A 22,712-nucleotide genomic window follows, 5' to 3' on the forward strand; every position below is an offset into this window, starting at 1 on the left:
AAGTCTACTTTTGGTACATGACAAACTCCTCAATGTTCCCACACACTGTTAATAATAAAGTTTTATTTTTGAATACACAATAAGTTAAGTAAACTCCCCAGACATCACTCTGAATGATCCTTCACTTGGTGTATGATCCTATAAATAAGAGTTAATATAAGCAATAAGCAATGAGTCATGTTCTTTTTATTTGGCCATTTTTACTAAAGCAACACTTTCATTAAGATAAAAGTGCAAATACATTGTAATACAAACCGCTAGTTTAGGAGACAATCACTATTTCATAGTACTGTATTATATATTCATGGTCTAAGTAAATTTAAATGATGTTATATCTTAAGAGCCGATTTTGGGAGTGACAAAGTATAGCAATACATTGTTCTTTTCATTTGGAAATAAATAAATAAATGATTTTTGAAAAAGAACAACAGACTCACTTTAAACATCTTACCAATAACCAGAAGAGGAAAAGGCGAATCTGAAAGATCTTAAATCATATGCAGTAAGAGGATTTTAATTACTGAACATATCACTTAATATTCATATCAAGCTTGTTTAACCACATAATGTATGATTCTATGTGGCAAATATAAAGATTGGAAGTGAAAGTGTGTGTTTAAAAGCAGAATAAAATAATTTCATAATTTTTCCAGGTCACGTCAGGGTTCAGTTCATGCGGTGATTCCTGGCTCTTGGTGCTCTTCTCTCGTTCAGATACATGGTGGCATAGGATGTCAACAAATCATCAATTTTGTAGCCCTTATGAAGTAAAAAATTTAAAAAGAGAGAGAGCGAGAGAGATCAAAATAATTAGATTAAATATTGCAAAAACCATTTAAAACCTGAAAAGGTTGTGGGGCCGGAGGGACTGAAGCAAACTGTTTGTATTACTCACCAGGGAGGTTTCACACAGAATCTTGTTTCCTTTGACCAAATTGCCTATAGTCATGTGGAAGTATGTGCTCCCGCTGCACCAGTTTGCAATCATATTCAATGGGTGTTTCGCTAGGACATCCTTAAAAATGAACCAGAGATATTTACTAACTGATTCATAAAAATCACAAGCTAGAAAATACTAATGCAAATATCTATCTGATAATTACAAGGAAACAACAAAAATATATCTGAACAACAAACACAACTTTTTTGGTTATTTGAAACTTGTATGAATTAAAGCAATGAAAATGACATTTACCTTGGTTTTAGGATGCATGATTGTAACCCCCTGTTTACTGATGGCAAGCCTCACAATGTCAGGGAAGTTGGGTTCAGATGTTTGCTGCATTTAGAGTACATTTTACACAGAGTAGCTATGAATTCACAACATGAAAATCAGCACTGGCATCTGACTTAGTATGGTCACATTTCATTACCTTCACTTCAAAGAAGGCACAGCCAAATGTGGGCCACTTAAAGATGACCTTCAGGAAGGCCACCTTGGCGTCGTCTGCTGTCATGTTTCCCTGTTTGTTGTAAGCAGCAGTAATACTCTACAGTAGAGGGATTGGATTAAAGAACAGCATATTACATGAAATTTGTGCTCACTATGGAAAGATACACAGAGGAAAATATTGAAAAATGTGTAAGTGAATAACCGAAGATAATGAAAAATGAGATAAGAAAGAAAAACACAGTAGGAGCAGTACACCAACACTAACAATATTATATTTAGTTGCTTATTTTATGTTTATAGTTACACTAAATGTTGTAGAACATCTCCAAAACCAAGTTGCTGCTATCATTTATGTTTTAATAGCTATATATATATATATATATATATATATATATATATATATATATATATATATATATATATATATATATATAAACAGTCCCCTCACCAGCCTGTCTTTATTCTTTCTAAAGTAAATAAGACAAAAATGCAGCTTGTCATGCCAGTGAGAAACTGGAAAGCAGTCTATCCTGAAGACTCTCCTTTCTTGGAAAATTTTAAGTTACAACTTTACCTTTGACTGTTACATAACTGAAACTGGAGACTCCTTTGAAAAATACTATCTTTAAATGTCTTTGAATCTGTTTATGTGGAGCATCCACCATACAAGTCCCTGTCAGCTGTTACTATAGAAACACTAACATGTTAGAATGAGCTCTGAATCTGTGATTTAACCTGCAGCTGAACTCCAGTTATAGCTGGAGTTATAGAAAATGAACATCCTCTGACCTATCAGCATTGAGCATTCAGCAGTACTGTGGTATAATAAGAAACAATGACATGCATAATGCCAGCATTTCTTACCTTTTTCCAGTCCTCAGCTGACATGGCTTTTAGCTGATCATTGGGCACAAGCTCTTTCAGCATCTTAGTGATCATGACTAACTGAGTCTTATCATTTTCCACTTTCACCCTGAAGAGGAGAGCGGCCAGCTGCACCATTTCCTCTTTAGTGCAGCGGTGGTACCCACGCAGATACTTGGGCAACTCCTGTGTGCAAATAGAATTAGTGTCGGTTAATGAGTAACATCATCAAGCTGACTGATTCCTCAGATCATAGCTTCCTCAGGTTAGAATTAGATTAATCATATGTGGTTGGAAAGAAAAAAAGGGGGAAGACGAACGGAGTTCACCTGGGGATAGTGGAAGATACAATCTGCTTCCTGATCTCTGCCAGGGATTACGTTGAACCACAATTTCCTCATGAAATACACCTGGTATGAAATGTTCATTGGTCCTCCTGCAGTTTAAGCACAACCATGTAAGCACATGACATATAATCATTGCAACTTTGACTGGTTATTGTGCTTTTCATTGAGGTTAAACTTTTGTGGGGATTACATTGCACTTCAATTGAAGAAAAAAACAAGCACTCTGCAGAATAAATCCATAAGGATTATTTCTACTGTAATCCTTTAAATTGGGGGCCACCAACTGGTGGACCACGTTGTGAATGTGAACCCAGAAAACTAGAAGAAAAAAAACACCTGTACATTCAATATATGACAAAAAGGCCTTAGTTTAGCGACTCAAGATTTCTAAACATGAACCAATGCAGCTTCTGTAGCAGATCCTCTGGTGCAGCTTATCCAGTCACATTAATGTATGTAAATGTATTACATCTGTTCAGAGTTCATGGCATTGGTAAACTGTAACGTAAAGCACCACTACGAAGCACAACATAACTACTTCAAATTTAAGAGTCTTATTTATAGCCATAAACTAATCACTAAAGGTTAAGCATTAATAAGTAACAGTTGTAATCATTCGGTCATGTTATCCAGAGCTTAGTTTTAGGAAAGCTAGAAAAATGCAAAAAAATCTTTAAACAAACTGGACCTTCACAAATTTTAATTGAATAAACCTAGATCCAAAGCAAGGCATCTCATGACATTTGAGCAGCCTTTATATATTACCATGAACTTACCATCCTTCACCATTTTAGTTTTTCTGGACCAGTCGGTGATCTGTCTCAGACTGTCGAGGAAGTAGTCTGCCTCATTCAAACTCAGAACCTGACCAAAACAAAGGAAGACAACTGCCAGTTAACATGCAAGGTGACTCTTTAATATCATGGAATAGATAAATAATCACTAGTGAAAACTAGTAGATAATCATGAGCGATGGTCTTGGCACACACCTTGTCTGGTGTTTTTACAAAGATGCTGAAGCCATCGTCTGAGATCAGCTGGAGTTTAGAGGCGATAGTTTTGATCAGATCTCGGATCTTGGTGTTAGTTGCAACTTCAAATATCTGTTCAGAAAAGAGGGATCTCAACATCACTGGGTGCCAGATTTACACACAGTTCCCATGCTTCATTTGTTAGTTTATGTAATAATGTGGTAGTCTTGTGTTGCATTACCTCCTCTGTGTCATTAGGGAAAAAGACTTTGTGGAAGATCTTAACACGGTTCTGTTGAATGGCGTCCAACTCGATCTGGTGAGGCGGTAGCTTCCTAGGTTCCATTCTAGAGAAAGAATACACACACAAGGTCCTTATGTGATATGCGATGTAGATAGTGTGTATATAATAATCAAATATATAAATATCAAACTTGTCAACTATGTCTTGTTATTTTTAGTCTTATATGACTGGAATGTTGAGTTGAGCTGCATGTCAAGCAGATCAGATGTGATTTTGGTATTTAACACTGGATATCATGACCCACTGACATTTTCCTGGCACTCATACAAGTTCTGAATGCTGCACAAATAGGTATGTTGATATGTCAATACAATAATATCATGTTTAAGGACTGACAAGTTTGAGGTTAACATCAGTGCTACAGTTAATGACAGAAGACTCTGAGGAAGCAACAATTTATTCTCATATTGTTCTAGGATTTTATTTCAGCTGCATTACTGTGTTTGGGCTAAAATTGCAGGACAATTTGGTCATTTTCTTATAAGGTAGTGGCTGAGGAATGTAACAAACGTGCTCTTAGAGATGTTTTTGGTCTTTAAGACCAGGACTTTAGTTCTAAAACAACTTTGTCAAAGACTGAAAGAAGCCTCCATTCTAAACTTACTGATGTGGAATTTAAACTGCACGGTTTTATCACAATCAATTTGTTTCTAAATCAGTTTCTCTAATACTTGTATGTAGTTGAGTACGTACTTATTCATCAGGCAATATGATTTCATCATGACTTTAACCTAAACACAAACAGGTCTAAGCTAGGTCTCCTACATTGTGCATGGTGTATCATGAAGTTGTGTGTACCTCAGAGCACCCTGCAGTCTACGCAGGCAATCAGAGGCCAGTGCCTCCCGCCGCCGGGTGTCCAGAAAGCGCTGGGCATGTTTCAGCAATGAATTACTGGGGGGGAACAGACCACAACATAGCCACAGCAACTGCCAACCCTGATCCATACTGTGCCTGAGAGTCAAAACATAGCATATACTCAAATTAATATCTATTAACTTCACCTGGTATGATACTTCTGTAACTACAAAGTGGCACACTTCTACTGTTCATCACTATACAAGTACAAGGCCACTTACACAGGAAGAGGTAGTTTGACTGACATTGCAAATGGCCAACTACGTTTACTCACCACTGCTTCTAATACTTTTTTTTTTAATGAAGAAATGTATCACAAAGTTGGATTTATTGTAGTTGGATTTGAACCAGGTTAAAGTTTGAAGATTGTTTGTACCAACCAAGGTTCCTGATACAACCAAGTTCACCAGGCCATCTGTGACTGAGCTATTTCATAATCTTGTGCAACTGTCCATTTATAACAGCAAATGTGCAATTTAAACAGGACATATTCCAAGGTTTTCATTCAGATTGTATACCAAATTTACAGAACACTAAAAGAGCCAGATATTACATCTGTTCTCCACAAACATGGTTTTCCTTACCGGTTGTTATTGCTTGTCATTTGCTTCATGATCTGGCAGTAGATCTCATCTCTGAGTGCTTCATTCTGAGTGGCTGGTTCAAAGATTTGGTCTGTGAGCTCCAGTGGACTCTGAATTTGTCTGGTAGGATAGTCACCCATGTACTTTAGGATTGGTACACAAGGGATTCGTAAAGGAACTTATAACCACTGCATAGATGTATTATTACTTCTACCAAAGTATACTTACTACTAATAATGTCTGGCCTATCATCTTAGCTAGGCATGTATACGTATATCAATAGTTATTTTTATGATATAGGCCTCTTGCAAATCCAAAATGCACAATATTGTTTATATATTGTTTAATCAAAGTAAATGGAACACTTCACTACTATTTAAAGCAAATTCAATTTAAATATGTTGTTTAGGAATTAATGGTTAACTGCAAATTGAGATGGTGCATGAGTTTCTCAGCTACTCAGCTAAAAAGAAAATTTCTTCTTTCCTCATTCATTTCAATAATCATGTATCAAACTACATGATTAATGAGATTTGTTTATTTAATGAGATTTACACTGTAGAACCTACACTATGGTGAAAACATTTATGAAATAGCACCTAGACTTTTTTTTTTTAATTTCAGGTGCAGATTGTGCATGTCTCTGATAAGTAAAGGATATCAGTGAAGGCCTGGCAGGCCTGATGGCTGAGCTCTGGGTTCCCCAGCAGTCTCTTAAGCAGGGGCTGTCTGATGGGCTCCCTGGAGTTTGCCCATAGCCTTTCAGGTGCCGCATTTTTAGAAATCACCTGCCTGTTCACATCTTTAGTGGGAGGTCTGAGGAAAAAGAAGCAATATATGCACATGATCATCGTATCAAAATAGCTGGTTAATGTGATTAAGTGGCTACCAAAATTTCAGCATATTAAAAATGTCATACTACAAGGAGGAAAATCCTTTGTTTCTTGCATTTCGACATTTCTAATTACAAGTTAATGAACCATTTTTAATTCTATAAAAATAGTGAATAATGGAGAGCAGTTTCTGGAGATACCTGAAGTACTCAATGGAGAAGTCTTTAAGTGTCGCAGGAGGTACTCTGTCTGTAATGGTTCCTTTGAGAGTGTCGTTAATCATATTCTTTCTCTGATCTGGGGACATGCTGAGCAAACTCTGAACAAACAAATCAGCCACAATCATTGAACAGTGCTCAGTATATAGTTTACAGGCCAAGAAGTCATGGTCTGCTGATCCTATTAAATTCAATGGAACAGCATCCCAGATTTAAAAATGATTATTAAAAATGGTTAATAATACACAGGTCATCATACATGATGTTGTTAAAGGAAATCATTTGCTTGGTGGCTTTGTGGTGTAGTTTGTGAATTACTCAGAAAATCCTTACCAAGAGTTCATTACTGGGTTTAGTGGAGGTAGGTAGAATGTAGATGGCATCTGTAGGTACTGCCCCCTTTTGTCCAGTTCGCTCATTCTGTCCCTTCACCCAGCCATGGTTGGCAGAAAATTCACTGTCTTTAATAAGGAGGATAAGCTCTGCTTTTTTGAAACTAAGAAAGGTAGGATCATCTGAAAGAGAGAAAAAAAAAATCCCCTGGAATTATTGCTGCAAAAATACTGCTGCTGCACAAATTACAAAATATGAAAATAATATGATATAATATGAAAATAAAATAATTATTTTTACTATAGTGCTATAAAATCCCTCATTAATGCTTGCAGGTTCTCTCTTATACGCAATATGATATCAGACACAAGAATGCGACTGTGTGGAACCAAGGCAATGCTAGTCAGACAGCTAGCTCCTATACCTATATCATTGCTGTGCACCACTACTATATAAATGTGTATCTGAGAATAAAAAGTACTTTGGAAGCTTTGAGGTTCATGTTCTGTATAAACTCTGCATAAAACCAAGTATATCTGGATAGATTTGGGACTTAGACATCAGTGACAATTGGATCTAACAGGCCTAAAAGCTATCTAGCGATGTTCTAGGATCTTAGAAATGGCTGACCTTGCCTGTTGACCTCCTGCAGAGCCACAGCATACTGAGACCTCTCTGTCAGGCCAGCCTGGAACAGAACCACCAGACCAACAATGTCTCCAGCATGGATAGCATTTAGCGTGAAGTCTCCTTTCAGAGTAAACAGACACACAGACTGGCTTCTAGGATGAGGAAGAGAAGGAGCAAAAACAGGATCAAATCACATGCTCAAATAAGTTGATGACAGTCGGTTTTTGTAATTGTGGATCTGTTGAAGATATAGTCTTAAATTAGTTGGGGAGAGATCTACCTCTTGGTGTTTATGGCATTCACCATTGGGTAGGAGAGTTCTAGAAACTTCCTCTCACGTTCATCCAGGAAGGTTATTCCGGTCCAGTTGATAGCTATGATAAATTTGTTCTTGGGTAGGGAAGGACCTGGAAATGTTTAATATCAAATGTGATGTAAATATCCTTTTGATGCACATTTTTTTTTTTTTACAATAACACATTCGTTTCATTACTGTTTTTACCTGAAATCCTGGAAGCCTCAAAGAACTTTGAGAAGAACATTGGCCACTTCTGCCGTGCAAAGTCCACCACTTCTGCTTTTACGTGATCAACTTTGGTCTTTGAATTTATATATGGACCCTGATAGATAAAATTAAAACCTAGCAGTTACTGTGCAACTTCCTGTTTTTCAGTCAAAGCTTCACATTAATACTTGCTCAACTACTTTTCATTGACAACACTCAGAAAATGATGAGCACATAAATATCTGCCATACCTGAACATGTGCTGTGTGGACCATCTGAATCCATTTGGTCTCTGACTTGTCTTCCAGTAGCTTGGAGGTAACACAATCCTGAACAACACTCTTAGCCTTCTCTATACTGTCGTCTGATTGAAACTGCACAAAGAAATGCTTCGCCGCCAACTGGACAACTACATCCTCCTGTGACAGATGGTAAAACACAGTAATTAGTCCCTATATTGCATGTGTTACAGTCAGTTTGAGTTTATACAGCTGTTTTGCTAAGTGTATTTGACTGTCCTAAAAGACTGTAAAGCAAATACATCACTTTTTATGTTCTTATTGAAACTATTCCACATCAAAACGTTTAAACTATTTAGCTTTTTCTTTTCTACATAATAAAAAAAACCCCTCTTAGATCAACCCTTCAATTAACCCTTTTTCCTTTAAGAAATCCTTCTCCTAAATAATGCAGAAAGAAAACCTTAATAATGAACAAATTAGATCACTAATGAACAGTGGTGTCGATGCAATGAACAAAGGTGACTCCACTCTAACAGATATTATCCTATCCATCTATGCACCATCAAAGAGTGTCAAAGCATGCTCACTTACCTTCTCACGGTGGTACTCGCCATACTTCAGTCCTCTAATGACCTGTCTGTAGATGAGGTCTGTGCTGATGCTGTCCAGGTTGCAGTCATGCCAGGGGGTGAAGATCTCTTTGCGGAAGTAGAGACGCCAGGGGGCGTGCTGCTCTTGCCCACCCTTCCTCCTCACCTCCTGCTCACACTGTGATATAGCATCCATCACATGCTCATGTCCGCTGCCGAGAGACCATACCTTGGGGCACACAAGAATATACTTTACTTGAGCAGTCTGGATAACCTTAGTTATAATACTGAATACCAGAGATATAACATACCTTGTCATAAACAGCCATATAAAGAGAGAAGCCAAATGTGTCTTGTAGTTTAATTTTCTGTGAGAGAATCTGGCAGACTTCTTTAGAAGTAGATGCCGAGTCCACAGGCAGACTGAGAGTTCGTCCATCCATAAGAGTCACAGAGATGGCCATGGGTTTCTTAGTCTTGGTTGCCTAAAAAAATAAAATAATAAAAGTAGGTACATTATTCATTATGCTTCAGAGTAGATTTTCTACAAGGTCAATACAATACTACTCAAGAGTTTGGAATGAACAGTTGAACAGTTGTAGATGATTTAGATGTATAATGTTGACCACAGTGGAATATTCAAATGAACAACTGTATGAGAACTTATGAGAACAATGTATGAGAACAATAATTATATTACTTATAGCAGTATATTAAAATTTTTGTTAGATTCTTTTTATGCCTCGAAGGCATTCATAGGTTTGCCATTTCATAAAAAAAAAAATAATAAATAAAAAAGTCCTCCTCGTTACAGTGCAGCTAAACACATCTGAAGAAAACAATAACTGCTCTTGTTCATATACGCACATGTGCTTACAGATGTCTATGATTGGCTAGTGTTAAACTGATTGACACGAGAGTGTAATGCCTCCCTAACTACTCAGAGGACACTTCCAATTATGTGCTCTTGGACAAACCACAGATTGTAGCAGTACCATCGGGATTCAAACACACATCTCCTGATGACAGGGCAAATGTTTTTCTGTTGTGCCACTCAAGATGGAATACAACAGCTAATGTGTGTATGTTGGTTCTGGTTTAAAGTCTGCATTGTGTGAATGATTGTATAAAAACTGTTCCCAAAAAGTTTCCTGGGTTTGTATGTCTGATGAAAGGTTTTACGTATAATCATACAACAGCGTTTCCTTTTCAAAGACATTTCCAAGTAGAACATTTTGGTGAAACTGTGGCTATCCGAAGAACTAGTGAGGTACTCTAAGAGCACATATGTTCATTTGTAAAAAAAAAAAAAAAAAAGGCAATATGGTGGAATACTATTTACCTGTAGCTCAAGCCAGCTTGGAGGCTCTCCGCGCACACCGTTGGCCACAGTGCGCCTCAGTCTTTCTGCACAGTATGGAGCATATCCAACAGGCCCGAGACGAATGAAGCTTTGCAGGTACTGAAAAGAGGAAACTTGACTAATAAGGAACTTGTAACTTAACTAAGTTCATTTAACTATGTTACGATTATGAGGTGGGAGTGCCTGACTCACCTTAATGAAGTGCTCAGTGGGAGGGAAGATGCCCAGGCAAAGAGAAAGAAGGATCCAACCTCGGTAGAAGCTGCTGCGATTCCCATTCTCTTGGAGTTGCTTACAAATCTGACAGTAGATTTCATCTCTAAGAAATAGAAACCCAATGTGTATAAATGTGCATTCACCGACCCAGTGCTACACTTCTTAGAACCTATACAGTATTTCAGGAAAAAAAAGTAGTTCATAAGAATTTGGCTTGTTTCATACAATCATTAACATTTTCTTTGAAGTCGCCTACCTGAGGTCACGTCGGACAATACCATATCCTACAATGATATGCAACTTTTCAAGAGATGTGAGTGGATGGTCCAGGGTGAACCCTTCCTCAATCATGTTCTCTTCTTCCTCGGTAATAGTTTGTACAGTGGGTGGTTTGGAAACCTCAGTGCCATCCTCTGGCTGTTTATGCAGAAATGGATGAGTTAGGACACTGAATATTTTAAAATAACTTTTAATTCACTTAAAAAACATTAAGATGTCAATTCACCAGTTGTATGTACCATACCTCCTCCTCAATGATGGATGGTTTTCGGGAAGCCTTTCTATTTGATGACCCTTGTTCAGGGATGGTGGAGGTCTTTCTGTTCCGGGTCAGCAGATCAGCAAAAGTAGAGGACTTCCTGTTTTTGGGACCTTCTGATGGTATGGAGGAAGGTTTCCTGGTTCGAACAACTTCCTCTGTCAGGGTTGATGTTTTCCTTTTTCCTGGCAGCAGATCTGTTGATTGCTTTCTGTTCTGAGGCAGCACTTCTGGGGCTGTAGAGTCTTTCCTTTTGTTTCTCAATAGTTTCTTTAAAAACACACACACACACACACACACACACACACACAATTTATCATCTAAAAAGTAAACTGTAATCACTGCTCTATATATGTAAGTTCTTGGCCACTGTCACCACTGGCTTGCTAATTAGAAATCTAAAATCTACATTCAGATTTATGGAAAGCTACTTTTGGACAATGTCTATTGTTAAAAGGACTATACAAACCAAACAGAATAGAATTTAATTTAATACAATATTTTAAAAAACAATGAAATCACGTTTAGTCTAAAAAAGGCCTTAGGCCACATGTAGAGTTTTAACTTACCTGGTCCAGTCCAACCATGTGGCTGAGACGTCTGTCTTTCCTGGACGCCACATCCTGCTGTAGAGAGTAATCAGTAATTGCTGATCTGTTTGTTGGGACCTTCTGAGCTTTTGGTTCAGGAAGATCTCCCATAAACCTCAAGATGATCCACCACACTGTTAGAGAAGCCTAAAAAGAGCAGCTCAATTAAATTTATGTTTAGTTTTTAGTGCTACAGCAAGTCCAGCAGCACTTTCAAACTGCTGCATGACTGATGAACCAAAATTCTTATTTACCACCACATCATTTTCCTCTTCATGGTACAGCAGTGGTTGGCGCAGTCTCTGGCGCACATGAGTGGGTGTAGCAGCACCCTGGAAGTACATAGATGCAAACTTGGAAAATGAGTACTCATCTAGATCATCATAGTCTTCCTCAGGAAGCTCTTCCACCATAGGAGCATCATCAAGGTCGACTTCCTCCAACATAGTCCGTTTTCCATCTAAATCCTAGGAACAAACGTGGATTATTTTAGCTTAAAATATTATTTCACTTATAAAAAATGCTGATATGACTAACAATAGTCAGCACAGAACAGTAAAAGAAAAAGAAAGGGTGATATTCTGCTCAAATGTACAGTTACATAATTACAATTCAATCTAAAATATTTGCTTCTGACCTCAAAGCCTGAAGGTGCCTGGCCCTCCTGCCCTCCCACCATATTGGGCAGGAAGCCAAAGATTGTGTCCACCATTTCCTGATCATTGATTAACTCAGACTGTTCGGCAGCCTCTTTCTCTCTCTTCTGACGGAGAATGTCCTCTAGCTTCTTCTGTCTCTGCAGAGAAGCCAACTCTTCTGCCCTGCGATCCTGCAGTGACAAAAAGGCCTACAAACCACAGACATGATGAGTTAACTGAGTTTTTCATCATAAAAATATCCATTAATAAGACAATAGTTTTTTATGTATAGAAAAGCCGGTGAATACTGAAGGTACAGTGTAATACAATATTTATTAATATTTATGCATAGTGAATAGCATCAGGAGAAGCTGTCGTGTTAATAACGCACATCGTTCTTCATCTTCTGAACTGCTTTCCGGGAATGCATGCCTCTGACATGAGCCTGTAAGAGGATAACAGCAGCTCTCTTTCGCTTCCATTCCTTCCTGGCAAAGTAGGTATGGATCTGCGCCTGCAGCAGCAAGGTGGCCTTACGCTCCAGTTCGTACTGGCGAGCTAACTGACGAGAGCGCACAGTGGCCTGAAGACGAGCATATCCCAACTGGACCTGTGCATAAGATCACCAGATGGATCAGCACATTGTAGAAATACTGCCAACACTCAGATGCCTATCCAAAGACAGCCTTTGTTTAAAAAAATGACTGTCTGAGAACCATTCAAGCCCAATATATTATCCAACTCCTGATAACTCACCACTTTATAGAGTTTTCTGCCTTTGTGTCCACGCCAGTACTTCTGCACGACCACAGCTGCAGACCTTTGTTTAAGAAACTGTTTCCTGCAATCAGGACGATTAGCATAATGAGCGTAGGACAATATTAAATGTATACATTTTTGTGGTTATAACCTCTCAAGATTATAAGCATAGCTAACCTGTGCTTGTATCCTCTCAGGACTTTCTGGATAACAAGCGCCTTCTCGTTCAAGGCCTTGTCCCGTTTCAGCTCCAGCATGGTATCATGGAAATCCTGTAAAAGGGTTTGGATGATTCAAGCACTGGGTAATAAATCACAGTCTACATTCCTAGATCATGACATGTTACATTACCTTACCTTCAAAAACACTTTGGTTTTGCCAATTTTCCAGTCATCACCTGCACTGAGCACATTCTTACAAATACTCTCACTGCATGCCTTGGCACTCTCCTGGAACAGAGTAAAATGTTTTTTGATTGAACACATCATTTATAACAGTGTGCATTTTTGCTGAACTCTTCAAACTCTAACCATGTCCTTACTCTGGATTTAAAAGGCCAAGTATTTCTCACCGTTTTTGGGTCACAGATGATGGAGTTGAGTAGGACACGATAGCGATCCAGAAATTGCTGGAAGGTGTGACGGATCGGGTAGCCAGCTTTCCTGATACGAATGGTCTCCATCATGCCCGAGTAGCGCAGCTGACGCAGGCATAACTCTCTGTCAAACAGCTGGATTATACAGGAACCAGCATGTGACCAAGAAAGAGAACATAACAATAAATTCATCCCATTTCACCAGCAAAGTTATTTAATTAGTCTACACTTTAATATATAGAGGAATAACTGAATTATTTTGCAGTGACATTACCATGGGTTTCTTAAAGTCATTCGGTTTGATGCAGCGAATGAAGTAAGGCTGGCATGCAGTCAGAGTTTTCATCAGGGAGTCCAGAGACTGACGAAACTGTCCACATAAAGTTGGCACTCGCTTCTTAGTGTCTGTCACTTGCTGAAAGTGTAACAGCATTAGCACCAAAGCTTCTAGCAATATGTTAATTGTCATAACAGTAAGCAAGAGCAAATCTAACTTAAACTTACCCGCAACGAACTCATGGAGGTCATCACCATTTTGGGGTTGGCACTGTTCTTCCCATTGGTGGAGAGATCACTGTGGAAGATCTGTTTGAGCAGCTTATTGGTAGATGTGTCCACCAACATGATGAGATCTGAACTAAGAGCATCCTTGTTCTTTTCCAGAAAACCTTAAAAAAGAGCAGAATTAAATAAATCTCAATACTTCCTGTGAAAAATGAAGCAATTTTGCTCCAAGACAGCAAGAAATTTCATCTATTGTTTGTAATGGATTACCTATTTCCATTTACCTTTTGAGTCATAATAAACTGGCCCAGCAAAATGATTGATTCCAAAATTCATTTCATGATTGTTCTTAGGCGGGATGTAGACTTTGCTTTTGTCATGACACTTTTGCATCTTTTGCAGCAAGGTGGTATCTGTGCCCTGACATTAAACAAAATCACACCACAAAAGTATTGCACATACAGTATATAACTGCAAAGCAAACTCTGTTTGTCATCACATAACAAATAATTATACTTTATTTTCTAGTTATACCACAGTGCTGTTTAATTCTCAAATCTGAATGATAAGGTCGTGTTGATTAGAATCAACACTTTCCTACCTATCAGCAGCTCTGATAGTAGCTGCAGCTGTAACTCATAGTGAGTTTTTATTAATTATTATACTAGTAACGCACTAGTTCTAATATGTTATCATTTCTAAAGTAACAACTCATCCACAGGAACTTACATGGCAGATGTTCTATATAATCTGAGGCTAATAATAAATGGATTTAAAATTGTACCTTAGGAAAGTGACTCTCCTCATCAATAAGAGAAAGAATGTTGAGAGGTTTGCTGGCCAGCACATCGAGGGTGCCCTGGTTATCGATGTAGTCGATGTGTTTCCACACAATGTTCTCGTTGGTGTACTCCTCCTGCTCCATCTTAAAGACATGCTTCACAAAGAACTGCTGTAGTTGCTCATTGGCAAAGTTAATGCACAGCTGTTCAAAACTGAAAGTAAGAGCCACACATATAAGAATAAAAGAATATAATATCAGTCAAATATCAGACAAATAGTATCAATGTATTTCTATAATTTTTTTTTTACAGAACCTGTTTTGCTCAAAGTTTTCAAATCCAAAGATGTCCAGCAAGCCTATTGAGTGACGGGTATCGTTGGACTCCTCAGAGGATGGCTTGTAGATGGCACTATTGATTTTCTCCACAATCCACACAAACAATCTTCCATAGATGGCCTGTGCAGAAAGATTACCCTCATGGTTAGCAGAGCTGGCTAATAGGAATGGTACAGAAAAACAAACATTTATTTTTATATGATCACAAAATGGGTTCTTACCTTTACAAAGGCATCCCTGCCATAACTTGCTTGGTCTGTGGAAAGAGGTTTAGATACACTCTCTCTGTTAGTCATGAAGGACCTCTGAGTCAAACTTACATCTAGAATCTTTATGTCCACCTGCAAAGAAAAAATATGAAACCAGTTAGTCACATTATGTCAAAGAGCATTTCACTTTAATGGATACTTTTAACAAAAGTTCATTTAAGAATTACCTCCAACAACTGAGCAGCCATGGTGAAATGGGTAGAGGTGATAATCTCACAGCCTTCCAGATTTTTTGAAATGGTGGCTTAAATAAAAATGAAAACAGAAATCCTGAATTTAAACGCTATTATTATGGATTATCACAGTGAACATCCAATGATATGATCCTGTAAACTTTTACCCTTAACCACTAAAAACCTCCTCACCGTCAAAGTCCATGTTGCCTAGGTGGAGGATGGCAGCAAGCAGCTTGTGAATTTCCCAGGACTCGTTCTCTGTGAATGTCAAGATCTTCATGGCTGAGCGAAAATGGGCATATTCCTTTATATCATCTCGCCCCTCACAGGAAGTGCACTTGCCCTAATTTAAAATCACAATGACTAGGTAAGCCATTATTGAAATCATTATCTTTGCAGTTATGAAAACTGGTGTATGATAGCACCATACCATGGTCAGGTATTTGTACTGCACAGCATTACCCAGAGACAAAATTTTCTTCTGTTCAGCCTGCATGCCCAACAGCATGTAGTAAAAGATGTGGTAGTTCCTCTCCTCTTGAGCCTGGACAGGTTTTCAAATGTAATTTACACATCTCTCCATTTAACAACAAAACAATTAAACCTGGTGTCAATTTGTCAAGGTTTACCTGTCGACAGACACGTGATTTCTCCAGGAGGTACTGCTCAATGCGGGCTCCTTCAATGGACCCCCCCTTACTGAAGTGGATATCGATGTATTTCCCAAATCGACTAGAGTTATCATTGCGAATGGTCTTTGCATTACCAAAGGCTAGACACACAAGATTATTTTTTTTCCAATATTTACACATCATCATAAAAAAAACACTCAATGATACAGAAGATTATTTCCTTTTTTCTAAATGCAGTGTAAATGGTTGACTGAACTACCTTCCAGTATGGGGTTAGCTTCAAGGATCTGTTGCTCTATCCATGATCGCTGTCCACTCACTGCTGCCAGGAACTGCAGCATCAGTTTGGTGCTCTCTGTCTTTCCTGCACCAGACTCCCCACTGACATACACAAATTCACAAAACACAGACTGAGAATATGACACAAATACACAAGATACATCACGTTTTAATATTCTTTAATGTTACAAAGTCTGAAATGTAAAGTATCGAATTCAACCAGCTTATTTGTATAGCTAAACAGCTCTAAACACTAGTTGGGGATGTAACTATGATTCTGTGAACTCTGAAAAAGAGCCATGGGGGTTGTCTCTCACCTGGATATGGTAAATGGTAAAAAGCGCACTTATATAGCACTTTTATCCAAAGCGCTTTACACTGTGTATCATTCACCCATTCAAACACACACACACACACACACACACACACACACACACACACACCAATGGTAGCAGAGCTGCCATGCAAGGCACTAACTTGCCATCAGGAGCAACTTGGTGTTCAGTGTCTTGCCCAAGGACACTTCAGTATGTGGAGTCATGTGGGCCAGGAATCAGACCACCAACCCTACGATTAGTGGACAACCCGCTGTACCACCTGAGCCACAGCCACCTCAGCTGGATATCCTCTAGTGCATGTGCGCATGTATGACAAAATGTTCAGTATCTATTGGGTCTGTGGTGGTTCCGAATGATGGGGAATCCTGGTGGTTATCAGGTGTTCATGGAACCAAAATTAATCCATAACTATTGTACTATTTCACCCATTCTTTATGTGAGGGGCAGTATCCAACACCTGGAAACCACCTGCCACAAGTTCATGAGTAATTTACTCACCTATGACCGACTGGAATGGTGTTCATAGATGATAACCATGCTCACACCACTACGATGTGAGACAATGAATTTGTAGAATCTGGAGAGGTACACAGTGATGCCCAGATAGACAAAGCTGCAGTGCAGATTCCTAGATTTGCACACCTCTCAATCATGCCCAAAACACACCTTGTAAAATATTATGTCACGGTAGTAATGGACTTCTAGCCCTGGTGATGACCTGTCATTCGTTGTGCAGAAAATGGCCTCATACACTACTAGCATAAGTGGCAACTTGCCACTGTCCAGGAGCCCCTGCAAAAAGGGCTAGAACTTCAGATGCTCCGTTCACACCCGGTCCAAATCATGGGGTGCACAACATTTTTAGAACAGTTTCCAACTGAGAGCATACAATGCCCTCCCAATGCCTTCTACTGTTCTAGGATCATTTCCTAGACTGCTACAACGTTGTCAGCAAGCAACCCACTGCTCCAAGAGGCAAAAAGATAGGCAGAGATTGCTTGGTTGGGGGTGCCACACCTCTCCATTCATCTGTGACAATGAGGCTATCCAGGGAGAGAGTTTCTAGGCTGTCCCAACCACTAGAGTTAGCATCATAGGAAACAAGTTCTTGCTGGCCATTCCATTAGTAGAACTTTGGTTCAATTTCTGAATGCAGTGATGGAAGTTGGAATGTATACAGTAGGCCTTGAGGCTAGTTGTTCCAAAGGGCTGTTTTGTTCCACTAGGGAGAACCACAGTTCACTGTGAATTTACTCTGTATAGCAAAGAGGTCCATCTGTGCCTGGCCAAATTTCCCAGATCTGCTGCACCAACTCTGGTTGAAAGCTCCACTCCCCTGGGCATATGCACTGCCTCAACAGAGTGTCCACTGCATCATTGTCAGCTCAGTAGATAAATTGCTCTCAATGAGGCGAGCCATCTGTCAGCCAACTTGAGGAGCTTCCATGTAAGGAGGCGGGCATTTATTTTAAACTCATGCCTTCTTAGTTATTTATGTATCTGACCATCACTATGTTGTCTGAATAGATCAGGATGTCTCAAAAGAGGCAGGAAGAACTTGAGTGCCAGCAAGGCCACCTTCAATTCTAATAGGCGTATGCCTCAATTCTAATAGGCCTTATGCCTCCAGAGAATTAGCACTAATGCCCCTCTCACAAAGATGAGGATTCATTTTTGTGTATGGTATTTGGAGTTTAGTCACAGCTGGTTAAATTCCCTTAGACACTTTTCTAGACACTCAAAGCGCTTTATATTGTTTAGGGTGGTAGTCTCCTCAAACCACCACCAGTGTGTAGCATCCACCTGGATGATGCGACGGCAGCCATAGTGTGCCAGAATGCCCACCACACACCAGCTATTGGTGGAGAGGAGAAGAAAATGATGTGGCCAATTTAAGGATGGAGATTATTAGGGGGCCATGATAGATAAGGGCCAATGGGGGAATTTCATTAAGACACCTGGGTTATATCCCTAATCTTTTACGAGAAGTTTAACGTCTCATCTGAAAGACGGTGCTGTTTTTACAGTATAGTGTCCCCGTCACTATACTGGAGTGTTAGGCCCCACATAGACCACAGGGTGAGTGCCCTCACTAATACCACTTCCAGCAGCAACCGTAGTTTTCCCCAGGAGGTCTCACATCCAGGTACTGGCCATGCTCAACCCTACTTAGCTTCAGTGGGAAACCAGGCAAGATCTGCAGGGTGCTTTTGCCAAACTCTCTGTATTTACTCTGGTGAAGTCTTCTCTTGATTGTTGACTTTGACATATATAACTAAGGAGGGTGTACTTAATCTGGCCAACTGTTGTGAAAGGGTGTTTATTCAGCAGGGTAGGAATTCCTCTGCCATCCATCACAGTTCATTTCTGTAGCAATTGGGCCTTTTGTTATTCCTGAGCAAACCAGTACATTCTTTTCTTTTAAGAATGTACCAAATAATTTTTTTGGCCACACACAATTATTTGGAATGTAACAAATAATTTTTTTGGAACATTTTGCTAGTGTACGACATAACTCCTGATGGTTAAAAGGGTGAAACAGAACTACCCTCTAGCCTATTCACAACATGCAGAAAACAGTTCAATTTATTATTACATTTTATCAAATTTATGACATTTATTATTTAATTTAATTCAATTTATTATCTTTTTGTTGGGCTGCTATTTGGAATTAAGATACTGTAAAACACCAGTGATGCATAAGCAGAAATTCAACAAACTGCCCACTGACACCCAAACACTTTTGAGGGTGACCTCAGATTAAGCACAGTGATAGGAGTGTGTTTGACTGACCTGATGATGCAGCACTGGTCTTGGCGGTTGCGGCGCATGTTAAAGAAGCAGCTGTCTGCAATGGCGAACACATGTGGGGGCAGCTCACCTAGACGGCGGTTTGTGTACTGTTGCACCTGCTCTAGAGTGTAGAGTGGCAGCAGCTGGTACGGGTTCACTGCCACTAGAATGGACCCTGTGTATGTCTGAGAAAAGAGAAAGTAAAGCCAATGTGTCACAAAAGTATATAGTCACCTATACACAGGGGAGGGGAGGTTGGTATAACTAGGCTGACTCCGCCCCCTTCCTCCCAGCATTTCAAAGATAAAAAGACATCAAAATAAGATATATTTTTTAGCATCCACATCAGATTATTTGATGTTAACAAATGTTTTAAGGCAGATTGTTTCAGATATTTGGGGAACCAAGTACAACAGCACTACCAATGGTCATAAGAAAAATATACAGAATGTCTTTAATTTCCATTATAATAGAAAACAAATGCCAAAACTTTTATCATAATTTTCCCAAAGTGTGTTTTAAAAAGTATTCTTTAGCACTACTTTATTTTGTATGGTGAATCCTGAATAAATTCAAGAAATATTTCCTCATAAGAAACTTATAACTGTGACACTCGCTCTGTTGCTGGGAAATAAAATTTATATAAGGAAATAGGATCGGTGGCTACACAGATATGTGCTGTAATACAGCCAGTGTGAGCCTCTGAACAAACAGAGGCATATTTGTTCCTATGGAGATAAACAGACCTGCTATTAACCACTGAGGGCAAAGTCTGTGACAAGCAGGTAACTCACCTTACACAGACAGAAACTTTCATTCAGTAATTCACTGAGCAGTGCACTGTTTTTATTTTACTGTCACTTGTAGCTGAGTCACTCACATAGATGATTCCCTCCCTGTGGCGAATCAGAAGGTTCCTGAGCAGGCCAGCCTCATTGAGGTCGCCCAGCCGAATCATGTCGTCTACGCCATTAATGGATGAGGCATGCATGTGCTTCAGGGAGCTGTCCTGTTTCTTGACCTTGTGCTCCTGAGATTTACATTACGACATTAAACATTCAGCTTTGTCACACATCTGACACATTGGATCAGTAGAGCTCTGATGGGTGATATTACCTTTCCTTCATCATCTATGAGCTGAATTTGGCCTGATTCTGAGATTCTGACCTCAGCCCCGATTGGCACACCTACGCTAGTGTCCACCCACACATAATCGCCCTAAAGCAAAATGGAAATATGAGATTTAAAAAAATCACCAACACATCAATCAGAGTACATGTGAAAGTTTTACATCATCTGGTCATTTTTAATAGTCTTAAGAAGTAAGGAAAAGCAGTTGAAATGTTGTAATGTTGAAAATTTTCACCAATCATTCAAAGATGAAATGTTCAACATTACAACACAACAAGTTTAGTGGGCTAACTATACTACTACAAAACATTCCATTATCAAACAAATCCTCTTATAAGTATCCTAAACAGTAAGGACATAAAAATATAATTTAGATAATTGACACAAATTTAATAAACTTTCAATTTCAAATAATCATAAACTTATAAATTAATTATGACAAACTTAATAATTACATTTGAAAGCAGGTGTTCTAGAATAATTACCTGTCTTAAGACCACCATGATTGAGTTCTTTCCTCCCCCTGGTTAAAACAACAACTTGTAAATAAGGACATTAAGACACATCATCAATATGAAATCGGTTTTATCCACACAGACACATCCTACAGAAATCATATGATAAACCCTTCTGTGAATCTTCAGTACATTTATATATTTGATTATATGGCATAGACAATATTTTTACATAACACATACTCCTGCCATGTATAGCCAAAGAGAATAGAGCAAAATATGACAAAAATCCACAAATTCTCACATACTCGCACAAATACTTACAATTCAGAATATTAGCCTGCACTTATAATTTTATATTCAAAAGCTTAAAAACAAACAAAACTGCCATTTTACCTGTATTTACTGACAGATTGTCCAGTGGGGAAAAAAGCCTCTGGTCATTGCCTCGTTGTACTCCCAATGAGGATCAGGTGGTGAGATTAGGCGTTTCCTTGCGAACAGCAGTCATTTATGGCACTTTGACTTTGTTCTCTGTGCATAAATCCTCCAGTTCAATCATAATGACAGCAATAGACAAGAATTCACCCTACTCTGAATTATATCACTGTCAAACTGTTAGAACTCAGCCCAAAGGATGTGCAGCCTATAAAGTATGGAATTTGATGTTTTCTCTCTTGTGTCTAGAATGTTAACTGTACCATTGTGTTCTGTATGATTTATAATGCATTAAAAAGAACTAGATGTTTTATATTTGAAAGGAAACTGATAACGACACAGGTGGCGTAATGACAAAAAATGCTGAACCTTTGGACTTGCATAATGTACACCCCCTGGTTAGGTGATGTGGGGTTATTAAAGCAGTAGTCAGAAATAGATAGCCAATCAGTTCAATTCAATGGACATTGTCACAAAGCAGCTTTACAGAAATATAAAAATTTAGGATATAAATTTTAAATGCATAAATTTCACACAATAACACAGCTAAATCACATTGCACATATGTCAGAGCAACAGTTCTGTGAAAAAGTATTTGCCTGATTTCTTTTTTTGTGAATATCCCTTACTAAATTGTTTCAGAAATTAAAACAATGGCAACCCGAGTAAACACAAAATACAGTTTTTAAATGCTAATGTTATTTATTAAAGCAAAAATGTTATCCATTACCAACTGGGCCTGTGTGAAAATGTATTTGCCCCTGTAGTTACTAATTCCTATGAAACTGTATTCATCTATGAATCTATGAAACTGTATTTATAATGGGGTTCAGCTAGACTGGACGCAACCAGGCCTGATAACTGCAAATAAAATCAACACTTAAACAGAAATTTTTCAACAGCATCAAGTTGATTAAAAGGTTTTATCCAGTAACACACTATGCCGAAATTCCAGAAATTATGACATTTACATTTATGACATTTGGTCTTATCCAGAGCAATTTACATTCATCACATTTATACATCTGAGTAGTTGAGGGTTAAGGGCCTTGCTCAAGGGCCCAACAATGGCAGCTTGGCAGTGCTGGGGTTTGAAATTCCAATCAGTAGCCCAATGACTTAACCACTGATCTACCACTGCCCCATGATGAGAATGAAGATGATTGAAATATATCAGTCAATATATGTGAAAGTTACTAAGCTATT

At 38.7% G+C, this 22,712-nt stretch overlaps 1 protein-coding gene across 1 annotated transcript; it reads right to left on the minus strand.

Moving 5' to 3' along the window:
• Nucleotides 1-180: 180 nt before the first annotated feature.
• Nucleotides 181-22,063, minus strand: LOC128614932 (unconventional myosin-VIIb). The gene is made up of 48 exons (XM_053636648.1): nt 21,465-22,063; nt 21,099-21,136; nt 20,599-20,700; nt 20,363-20,512; nt 19,483-19,667; nt 16,332-16,453; nt 16,070-16,212; nt 15,871-15,984; nt 15,630-15,783; nt 15,432-15,508; nt 15,217-15,336; nt 14,973-15,115; nt 14,660-14,870; nt 14,160-14,295; nt 13,876-14,039; nt 13,646-13,786; nt 13,348-13,506; nt 13,133-13,225; nt 12,954-13,048; nt 12,774-12,858; nt 12,409-12,627; nt 12,017-12,226; nt 11,634-11,846; nt 11,359-11,526; nt 10,775-11,059; nt 10,508-10,668; nt 10,228-10,354; nt 10,015-10,134; nt 8,984-9,157; nt 8,674-8,901; nt 8,092-8,259; nt 7,838-7,955; nt 7,616-7,742; nt 7,336-7,487; nt 6,706-6,887; nt 6,355-6,473; nt 5,983-6,137; nt 5,322-5,475; nt 4,678-4,833; nt 3,817-3,922; nt 3,594-3,707; nt 3,381-3,468; nt 2,587-2,693; nt 2,258-2,443; nt 1,374-1,490; nt 1,196-1,279; nt 896-1,015; nt 181-759 (listed from the first exon to the last, which is right to left on the minus strand). The coding sequence occupies exons 2-48, from the start codon at nt 21,114-21,116 to the stop codon at nt 667-669; spliced, it is 6,663 nt and encodes a 2,220-aa protein (XP_053492623.1). The 5' UTR covers nt 21,117-21,136; nt 21,465-22,063; the 3' UTR covers nt 181-666.
• Between the last annotated feature and the right edge of the window lie 649 nt (nt 22,064-22,712).

The sequence above is a fragment of the Ictalurus furcatus genome, chromosome 11, assembly GCF_023375685.1.
Source record: "Ictalurus furcatus strain D&B chromosome 11, Billie_1.0, whole genome shotgun sequence".
Classification (NCBI taxonomy): Eukaryota; Metazoa; Chordata; class Actinopteri; order Siluriformes; family Ictaluridae; genus Ictalurus; species Ictalurus furcatus.